Source organism: Erythrolamprus reginae, chromosome 1, assembly GCF_031021105.1.
Source record: "Erythrolamprus reginae isolate rEryReg1 chromosome 1, rEryReg1.hap1, whole genome shotgun sequence".
Lineage (NCBI taxonomy): Eukaryota > Metazoa > Chordata > Lepidosauria > Squamata > Dipsadidae > Erythrolamprus > Erythrolamprus reginae.
Window position 1 is genome coordinate 70182725 of NC_091950.1, and position 10903 is coordinate 70193627.

Genomic DNA, 10903 nt, shown 5'->3' on the forward strand with positions numbered 1-10903 from the left:
ATGAAACCGCTGAGTACACACCCTGGGAATGAGTCCTAAATCCCAACTTTTGAAACCACTGCCCACCGCTACCATCAGGGATACCCACAGCTTTAACAGGGGCATGTTTGGAGCCCACCCACCCCTGCTTCTCTTTATGCTGCCCAAACACACAAAGGCAAACTTGGTCCTGATTTTGGTTTTGGTTTCTTTTGGGAAGCCACAGGGACCAAAACAAAAAACCCCGCCCCACTTCCAGCAGCGCTCAGCGATCTTTCACGCAGTGGTCCTCAGCTTGATGCCAAACCCAGATGCCCACGGATGATAGAGAAGAACACACTCGTAGGTCCTAGACCTCAAAGTTTTGGTCGCCACGGTGCAAAAAGGATATTTAGACTATAGAAAGAGTGCAGAGAAGAGCGACAAAGATGACTAGGGGACTGGAGACTAAAACATATGAAGAACGGTTGCAGGAACTGGGCGTGGCTAGTTTAATGAAAAGAAGGACCAGGGGAGACATGATAGCAGTGTTCCAATATCTCAGGGTTTGCCACAAAGAAGAGGGAGTCAACCTATTCTCCAAAGCACCTGAGGAAGCAATGGGTGGAAGCTGAACAAAGAGAGAAGCAACTTAGAACTAAGGAGAAATTTCCTAACAGTCAGAACGGTTGATCAGTGGAACAGCTTGCCTCCAGAAGTTGTGAATGCCCCAACATTGGATGTTTTTAACCAGATGTTGGATAACCATCTGTCTGAAATAGTGTAGGGTTTCCTGCCTAAGCAAGAAGACCTCCAAGGTCCCTTCCAACTCTGTTGTTATTTATTGTTAAAAGAAAGCGCTAGACTAAGACTCGAGGCTCACGGAGCGTAGGTAAGCAGGAGAGGGCTTGGAGAAACGATCAAGGCGCCCAAGGATCTCATCCCCTTAACAGGGAAGGTAGAAGGGAGCGTCCAGCCGAAAAGCTGAAGGTGGCCAGCGGGGGAAGCCCTCTGTCTCTCGGGCCGGTCTCGATGGCCTCTCCTTGCCCCTCCCTCCCTCCTTTCTCTTGGCCCGATCCCCCCGCCCGCCGCCCCCTTCCACTCCGCCCGGCCCGGGAGAGTCCGAAAGCTGCCCTCAGAGGGTTGTAATCCTGGAGGTGCAAGTCCCGTTGCGGTACACGCCGGCCGCCTCCCCGAAGTTGTCGGCGGGAAAGTCCTCCACGCTGTAGGCCCTGCTCTTGAGGGCGGTGGCGTAGTAGTCGACGGGCTCCTCGGCGGCGTTGTCCATCCAGCTGAGGCAGAGGAGCCTCTGGAAGGAGCGCTTGAAGTTGTCCGAGAGGAAGCCGTAGAGGATGGGGTTGGCGCAGCTGTTGGCGTAGCCCAGGATGACGGAGAGCTGGCTGATGGTGGCGTCGCCGGGCTCGACGAAGAGGTTGACCAGCTGCACCACGTAGAAGGGCATCCAGCAGACCACGAAGACGGCCACCACCATGAGGACCATGAGCGTGATCTTCCGCTCGGAGCGCTTGCGCTGCTGCCAGCCGGCCTTGAGCGCCACCACGCGCATCTTGGCGATGATGAGGATGTAGCAGAGGCTGATGGCCACCACGGGCAGGAGGAAGCCCATGAGGAAAGTGTAGAGCACGAAGACCACCAGCCACTTCTGCTTAGGCTCGGGCATCATCATGTTGCAGGCCACCGTGCCGTCGGTGTTGGCCTCGGTCCGGGAGAAGACCAGGATGGGCAGGATGATGACCAGGGCCAGAGCCCAGACGCCCAGGTTGACCATCTTGGCCACGGTGGGCCGTCTGTAGCGCGACGCCTTGATGGGGTGGACCACGGCCACGTAGCGGTCCACGCTCAGCACGGTCAGGCAGTAGATGCTGGTGAACATGTTGACGGCGTCCACGCTGAGCACCAGGCGGCAGAGGAGCGAGCCGAAGGGCCAGTGGTGGAGCAGCGTGGAGGTGACCAGGAAAGGCACGCTCAGCATCAGCAGCTCGTCGGCGATGGCCAGGTTGAGGATGTAGATGTTGGTGGCCGTCTTCATCTTGGCGTAGCGCAGGATCACGTAGATGACCATGGAGTTGCCGCACAGACCCACCAGGCATACCACGGAGTAGATGAAGGAGATGAGGATGGCGCTGCCCCCGCCGCCGCCCGGGGGGTCGCCTCCCGCCGCCCCGCCGCCGGCCCCGCCGGCCCCGCCGCCGCTCACAGTGCCGTTGGGGCCGGCGGGGCCGGAGGAGTTCCTGCCAGCGGCCGCCGCCGCCGAATCCATGCCGCCTCCAGCAGCAGCAGCGCCCGCCACCCGCCTGGCGCAGCGGCCATCCTCCGCCCCGTCGGCCCGAAGCTCAGGACAGACGGAGAAGCGCCGGTGCCTGGAGACGCTGCTTCGGCATCTTCGCTCCTCCGGGCATATTAGCCGTCCTTTGCTCCAAAGAGAGAGCGGAGGGAAGGAAAAAAAAGAAAGGACTGGAGCTGCGCGCCGCCTCCAGCCCAACTGGCGTTGAGTTGCGGCTCGTCCGCTCGCGGGGATGATTAATAGGAGGGCGAGCGGCGCGTCAGCACCGACGAGGAGCGAGGGGGAGAGAAAGGGTGGGAGGAGGAGGAGGAGGAGAAGGACCAGTCAGGGAGGGCGCACCCCCTCCGCCTTCCCTCCCCCGCTTCCCGCCAATCTGCTCCTGCAAGAGAAGGCTTCTCCTGCTCAATACAGACAGGAGAACCGAGCCAACAAGTGGTAATAGCGTTTAGACTTATACACCGCTTCACCATGCTTTTACAGCCCTCTCTAAGCGGTTTACTCAATCAGCCTATCGCCCCCAACAATCCGGTCCTCATTTTTACCCACCTCGGAAGGATGGGTAATCAACCTTGAGCCTGCTGGGATTCGAACTGCCAAACTGCCGGCAAGCTGAGGATCAGCAGAAGGAGAACGGGCTCCCGAACTATGTGGCAGCGGGGCTCGGTCGTCTTGCCTCTGGCGAGCGAGCCGAAGGCCGAGTGGGAGACGGAGTGAGGGCATCTTTTCCGCCCACCCACTCATCCTCACCCTTCCGAACTTTTCGTTTGTTGGTTTATTCAAAAATTTCTATAGGCGCCCAGCCCTATATTGGGGCGGCTCCCAATCAACCGTGAATACAACTTCGATAAAGCAAAGAAAAAAATACGTTCAGATGTAAAAACCAAAACCGTTATTTTTTTTTAAAAAAAATGAAGTACAGCTAAACTTTCATAAGCCATCTCTTCTAAAATCCTCTTGTCCACTTTACTTACTTACTTACTTACTTACTAGCTTGCTTGCTTACCGAGTTACCTATTTACTTATTTATTTATTTACTTACTTACTTACCTACTTACGTACTTATTTACTTACTTACTTACTAGCTTGCTTGCTTGCTTGCTTACTTATTTACCTACTTACCTATTTACTTATTTACTTACTTTTGTACTTATTTATTTACTTACTAGCTTGCTTGCTTACTTACCTATATACCTACTTACCTACCTACTTATTTATTTATTTGATTTATAAGCCACCCAACTCCTAACAGATTCTTCACCCTGTCCCGGGCTTGCTGGGAAAGCCAGGTCTCCAGTGCTTTTTGGAAAGCTAGGAGGGCAGAGGCTTGCTTTCAGTGCAGCTTCCCAAAACTTAAGTATCCGATCAGCTCACCCAAATGTGCCCCGCTCTTTCGTCCTTGCCTTCCTGTCCCCCACGTCCCTTCTGTCCGTCTCACCAGTTGCCTAGTCCTCATACTCTTGGGTAATCCCGATATCACCCTCATAGCTACCGTTCCAGGATGGTCTCAGATTTAGCATGACCTGGGCCAGCCAGGTGCCTTCAAGGTTGGACTCTGCTTTCTTTTTCTTTTTGGCTCGGCAGGATAAAACATTTGGGCAACTATCAAAAGAAGCCTGCTGGCAGCCGATTTTATTTAAAAGTCCTTTGGTGAACTGCAACGGTGAGGGTCGGCTTGGTTTTCTTCCCTTGCTTCTGTGTGCCTTTTCTCATTCGGAGCTGGACCCAGCGGGACCCATTTTCATTGTGTGTCATGACAACCACAGCAACACAAGAGCACACAACAGATTTAAACTTAATATTAACCGCTCCAAACTTGACTGTAAAAAATATGACTTCAGTAACCGAGTTGTCGAAGCGTGGAACTCATTACCGGACTCCATAGTGTCATCCCCAAACCCCCAACACTTGGATTATTCACGGTTGATCTATCCAGATTCCTAAGAGGTCAGTAAGTGGTGAGTACAAGTGCACTAAAGTGCCTTCCATCCCCTGTCCTATTGCTCTCCTATATTTCCTATACCTTTCTTCTATTCCTATATCTCTTCTATTCTTTCATTGATATGTTCTATTACTATATCTTCTTTTCTATTCTTTCATAGATATATTTTACTATGAGTATCTCCTCTATAACCTTCATCATGTATTTTACTATGTGTGTATATACATATACACACTAAAACTCTCATTGTGTACTGGACAAAATAAAAAAATAAAAAAAATAAAGAAAATAAATAAATTCCTTCTCTCTCTCTTTCTCTCAATCTCTCTGCCACCAGGAAGTCTAATCTGCTGAGTTGCTCCCAGAACTGCAGGTGATCCCTGTTCTTTGGCTCAGACTATCACATGTTGGTGGTGATTTGGAGTGAGCCAACTGTGTTAAGCATTGCTGAGCATGTTGTTGTTGACATTTCTGTTCAGCTGACTGCCCTTTCTTTCCTACTGGGTGTTGAGGCCAAATGAGTAAACAAGAAAAGGCAACAGAAAATAAAATCTCTCTGTCCTTTACCTTCCCTTTGGACACAACTGCCTTTTGCTCGGCCCATAATTACTGGCGACTTCAATAATCTGTTTTGTGGATTCACACAACAGACTAAGCAATCAATTAACCAAATGGACTGGGTTGGCAGCACATCCTCTGATGTTCATACAGAAACAAACTGAAACCAAATTTAACTAGACTTCAAATATTGGGAGCTGCTCAGAGTTTCCTATAAGGTGGGTGGATATATACATGTTTTAAATATATAAGTATTGTGCAAACAATAATGATGATGGTTGCTGCCTATGGTTGGCTCACAACAATCAAATGAAGAAATTGCAATGAAATCCTTAAAGGATAAAAGGTGATAAGCACTATGCATAAAATGGAATTGAGTGAGGGGTCTCATGCTCCCTTGGCTAAGACTTGGGTGAAGAGCCACTTTTATGAACTACAAAAGAGTGAGGACCATCTGGATCTTGGGGAGAGGGCACCTCATTCCAAAAAGGATGCGCTGCTTACAGAATGTAGGTGCTAAGTTTATAATTCCTGGATAACCATCTTTGAACACAACTTTATCTCTTCCAAGAGCCGTGGTGGCACAGTGATTAGAATGCAGTACTGCAGGCTACATCTACTGATCACTGGCTACCAGCAGCACTGGATGTCAGCAGTCCCACCAGCTCAAGGTTGACTCAGCCTTCCATCCTTCTGAGGTCAGTAAAATGAGGACTCAGATTGTTGGGGGCCATATGCTGAATCTGTAAACAGCTTAGAGAGGGCTGTAAGGGAACTCTGAAGCGGTATATAAGTCTAAGTGCTATTGCTATTGCTAGATACTTTGTGTTGTGGTTGGGTCACAGCCAGCTCCTTTAATCACAACTCTGAAGAGGAGGAACTGGGTCTGTCTGAGCATCGGATAGTGAAGGTGAGGAAGGGATGGAGATTGAGGGTCCTGCAGAGAATATAGAACACCCAGCTAGGGCTTTGTCTGGGTCTGATGAGGAGGGGGAGATTGTGGGTCCTATTTTAGATACACGCAGGGTTGGGCAGCAAGCAGAACAGGGTGGAACACAGTTCCACGAGTGGAAATTTATTTATTTATTGGGTTACCCCTCTCCAAGGACCTGGAGCAGCTCACAACATAAATAAAGCTGTGTGCCCAGCTCCAGCTGACCATCCCACCCTCCCATCCTCCTCCTTGGAAAGCGGCAGGGAGACCAGTACTGGCAAGAGTTGCAGGGAGCTCATTTCCTCCCCATCTTTTCTTAACAGCTGACTGGCACCCATTCGCCTAGCTACCCAATCTGAGGCATCCAAGAAATAGAGCACAGGAAACGCGAAGCAAATTGTCATCCCAGAGAGTAACACTGGGGAGGTTGTAATTCGAGGACTTAACAGTTCACTTGATGATCGTTCCAGCCATTCCCACCTGGTTACATGGCCAGCAAGCCACTCCTACCCAGTCACATGACCATCAAGCCACACCGCAAAATAAGCCACACCCACAGTGTGGCAGTAAAATTTTTCGCTGCCCATTACTGGATACACAGGTGAGAAGAATGCATGGGAGACAAGAGCAGATACGCAGACGTAGAGGGAGGCCTTGAATACTACTGTGTGCAGTGTATAATCACAGAGTGTTTAAAAGGGGAGGAGACTGGGAGGTTCCCTTTGCAGGAAATCAACTTTATACCTACAAGAGGGAAAGAGCAAGTTCAGAATTTCCCCCCTCTCAAAAATTGCTGCAATCTTGGGAAAAAAATATAGTTTTAAGAAGTTTGTGAGTATTTCTGTTCAGTCAAGGTTAAGTTACAAGTCTGTTTTGGAACACTCCTTATGAGTTTTGCCGCTCACTTTAAATTTTGGCAGTCGACAGGCATTCTTTGCTTTAATTTGTGGTTTTCAACAAGTTTGCTTGTACAATAAAACACTGTGTTTGAATGTTAATTGGATTCTAATTGCTGGCTGGTCGTGGAGTCAGACAGAACACTTTGGTCATTACAGCTCTAAGAATTAAGACCTGGAAAGAAGCACAGGATAAATTCTTGAGATATAGATGGCTTTAATTGCTGTCTCAGCCATGAAAGATGCTTCCATACTACCCAGCAATAACACAGTACGAAAAGCAATCATATTGTCTCCCCGGGAATTGTAAAAGTGCATAATTGCTTGAAATTTTAACTATTCCTTCCACAGAGCCCCAATGTAAGAGAACGTTACAGGTCTCCATCAGAAATAATTGAACATAACTGGACACCTTTTCCCAACAGAAAATAAAAAAGGAGATTCTTAACAAAGCAAAGGTTGTTTGCTTGGATGAAGCTATGTAGAAGCTCATATATCAGAAAATGAATGTTTCCCAGCTATGAGGCTGTTGACTGTTTCGAGATATCAAATCTCAGTTTATGTTCTAGGATAAAGAAGAACTTCCAGATACGATACTTGATTAAGAAAATAATTGTGCATGATAAAGAGAACCAGGTTTTTGTTTTTGCTAAGGATGTGTATTAGATCCTGCTAGTTTCTGGAAGGAAAAATGGACTCCTTTGAACTGTTTCCTGTGACTGCATGATGTGAAGTCAACTTTCTTCCCTCTTGTATAATACTTAATCTGTCATCTTCACAAAAACAGCAAATTGCCTGAAAAATACTGCTATAGTGCTATAGGTTTTCATACATAACTAATGCCAGAGTGGAATCATTGCAAGACTTCAAAGTCTAGGTTAGATAATCAGTCTGTGTTGTTGCTAAGCATCAAGACCTGTCTATCCATATAGATCTCAAGATCATTTTAGGTTAAATTGAAATTTCCCAGGATTTCCAGTGAGAATGCAAAAGAATTGAGATAACTTTCTTGATCTCATTTGCCTCTGGAGAGCAACTGCTGCAAACAATTTGTGAATAGCAGAAGGAGAAAAAGGAGATGGAATCATGGAATGTGAGGGGGACAGTAGAATTTATCTTACCTGTAATTTATGTTAAAGAACTGATTGTACTATAAATCTTTTACAGTATTTGAAATTGCTGAACACCTATCCATTATCTTTATACTTATTCACCTCTGGATGCATTATCAATGCTTTTCTTTTCCTGGATTATTTTTTCAAATTATGCTTCTATTATGACTACTTGCAGTTTATGAATCACACTAAATCTGGTGTGGTACAAAAGGATTGGGTATGCAAATATTAGACCCAGATTTATACTTTTCAAATATGAAAAAAAAATGGTCAAGTATTGTTCTGTCTGGGTTCCCCCAGACCTCAACACCAACTGGAAAAAACAGCCAGACACTCTGGTAAAAGCCAAAAGTATTTTATAACTGGAAAAAATAAGCATAGAGGAAAACCTGTTCTTCCCAACAGACAGGATATAATACGGTACAGCAGGGTCCTGATGTCCAGTCAGTACAGCAAGCTTCTTGCTGGCACCCCCCCCCCAAGGTTTCAATAGTCAAAGGCACAAACCAGGATTCCAAGACGCCAAAGTTCACAGTCAGGTCCCACGACTCTCAAAGATAAAACTCCACAAGCCAGGAAGGGTGGGTCTGCCTTTTAGCCTTTCCCAAGAGCACCACACCCAAACCCAGCTGTTGCCACTTTAATGCTGAAAGTATTTAGCCAATTGATTCCGTCTCTGAGTAGCTCTTCGTTGTCGCAGATCAATTATGGCTTGTGCACTTTCCTCTAAGGAATCCAGGCTGCTTGCTGGGGAGAGCTCCCCCTGGTGGGACTCTGGCTGTCCTCCCTCTTCTTCAGCCTGGGATTCCTCCTCCTCGTCTGTCTGCACCTCCTGTTCCTCAGCCTCTCCCTCTGAGCTGGAAACCGACAGAAGGTCAGCCGTTCCCGGAGGGGCCTCAGACGGAACCACAACAAGTATATTCTTCAATCTCTTTTAATGTGCCTTTCAGTTTTCCTGATGGATACACTTGAGAGAAAGCAAAAAATAAGAATATGGCTATTAATATTCCTGCTGTATCTCTCAAACTTTAGTTTGTAATTTAATATTATTTAATTAATTAGATCTACTCTGCTCAAGTTAATCATAATTAACATTAACTTTCAATCAGGTCAAAAGGAGATAATTTAATAAGTGCTTGCGTAAGTGATAGGTTTTAAAACAAATTATTACTAAATTAAAATTTATAAATGAACTGACCTTGATGATATTCAGAACTCATGATGCATCCTATTGAAGCATGAAACAATGTTCCTGTTTCCTTCTTTGTCAAAATCTGTTTGTATAACATTACACATATGGAGAGAAATTATGATAATCACATTGTAAAATCAGATGCAGGAGGTTAGAAAATGCTATCCAGTTTTGCTGGACTTTATATGAATTTTGTGCAGCCTTGAGTTTATACCAATAGACCTGTGGTTATCTCTGCTTAGATGGTAGAAATATTTCCCTATATTAACAGATCACTAGTTTAAAACAAGCATTTCCAAGTTAGAAACCAGAAAAATCCTCTCCACTCTACAGCCTTATCATTTCCTAAAGGGATCCTCTTCCTTCTCCTCCTTCTGCTCCTTCTCCTCTTTCTCCTTCTCCTCGTCTTCCTCCACCACCACCACTTCTCCTCCTCCTCTGTCAGGACAGAAATTCTGGATACATAACTTCAAAACCTCTAAAAACACACAGCAAAGGGCAAGGGTGAACAGTGCAGTCAGGCGGTAGGGAAAGCAAGTAGGATGCTTGGCTGCAAAGCTAGAGGTATAACAAGCAGCAAGAGTGAGATTGTGAGATTGCTATATAGAGCGCTGGTGAGACCACATTTGGAATACTGTGTTCAGTTCTGGAGACCTCTCCTACAAAAAGATATTGACAAAATTGAACGGGTCCAAGGACAGGCTACAAGAATGGTGGAAGGTCTTAAGCATAAAACGTATTAGGAAAGACTTAATGAACTCAATCTGTATAGTCTGGAGGACAGAAGGAAAAGGGGGGACATGATCAAAACATTTAAACATGTCAAAGGGTTCAGGGGAGAAGCGTTTTTAATAGGAAAGTGAACACAAGAACAAGGGGACACAATCTGAAGTTAGTTGGGGGAAAGATCAAAAGCAACATGAGAAAATATTATTTTACTGAAAGAGTAGTAGATTCTTGGAACAAACTTCCAGCAGACGTGGTAGATAAATCCACAGTAACTGAATTTAAACATGCCTGGGATAAACATATATCCATTGCAATAATCCATAAAATACAGGAAATAGTGTAAGGGCAGACTAGATGGATCATGAGGTCTTTTTCTGCCGTCAGACTTCTATGTTTCTATGTTTCTAAGCATGAAGAAAAATTATATTCTATCTTTGTAGAAAGTTCAATAGAAACTTAGTTTCTTTGAAATTAGAAGTAAGAATGGAGAATACTATAAAACAACAGCTATGAAACATATATTAAATAGTTAAACAATTAACATTTGTTTTACTGCCTTCTGGTTTATTGTCAGAGTACTGTGTTTTCTGGATCTTCCAATTTTATGTGGTTATGGTAATTGCTTCTGAAGGGGTATCTCTGAATGTGCAGATAATGACATTGAGAAGATTTGCAATCAGGAATGTTCCCTTACAACAGAAATGCATATTTGTCATCAAAATGTCGCTTCCGAACACCATTGCAATGCTACATCTTCGTTAAATTGCTACTGTAAAAGATATAAAAAGAAAATTTCTAACATTTTCAAGATACCAATATATTGGGAATGCAGATGGAGATCCTGTCACATGTAGATGAAATGAGGGTTAGATTGCAAGAAAAGAGAGATGCTAAAAGAATTGGAGTTTAGCTGTCACAGACAACTGTTGATCCCACGATCACACCTTGAAAAAGGAAAGTTCCTAAGGAGCCTGGTGCAAGGAGGAAGTCTTAATATCTTCTACATTTGTCTAAGTACCACCATATTTTAGGATGCTGATTGTCTAAATTGGCCATAGTCATTCTCTGCAAAAAGAAATTTATGCTAGCTGGGGTGGATTAAAACATTTAAGATGCAGGCTAAGGGCAATTCTACACTGCAGCCGAAACTATTAGTTTCCTGTGGTGCTCCCAGTTACTCCTTGAATTCACTTCAGAAATCCCATTGGGCTGGTGCACAATCTGGGCTCTACCAATGCAAGGGTCACTTAGTCATTCCCCTTCTTCTTCCCCTTCTC

At 45.5% G+C, this 10903-nt stretch overlaps 1 protein-coding gene across 1 annotated transcript; it reads right to left on the minus strand.

Annotated features, from left to right (window-relative positions):
* Positions 1-1077: 1077 nt before the first annotated feature.
* SSTR1 (somatostatin receptor 1) lies at positions 1078-2475 on the minus strand. The gene has a single exon (XM_070734008.1). The coding sequence runs from the start codon at positions 2237-2239 to the stop codon at positions 1094-1096; it is 1146 nt and encodes a 381-aa protein (XP_070590109.1). The 5' UTR covers positions 2240-2475; the 3' UTR covers positions 1078-1093.
* Between the last annotated feature and the right edge of the window lie 8428 nt (positions 2476-10903).

Excerpts from the sequence above, each read along its gene's own strand:
- SSTR1 (XM_070734008.1), bottom strand. The coding sequence starts at position 2,239 with ATGGATTCGGCGGCGGCGGCCGCTGGCAGGAACTCCTCCGGCCCCGCC.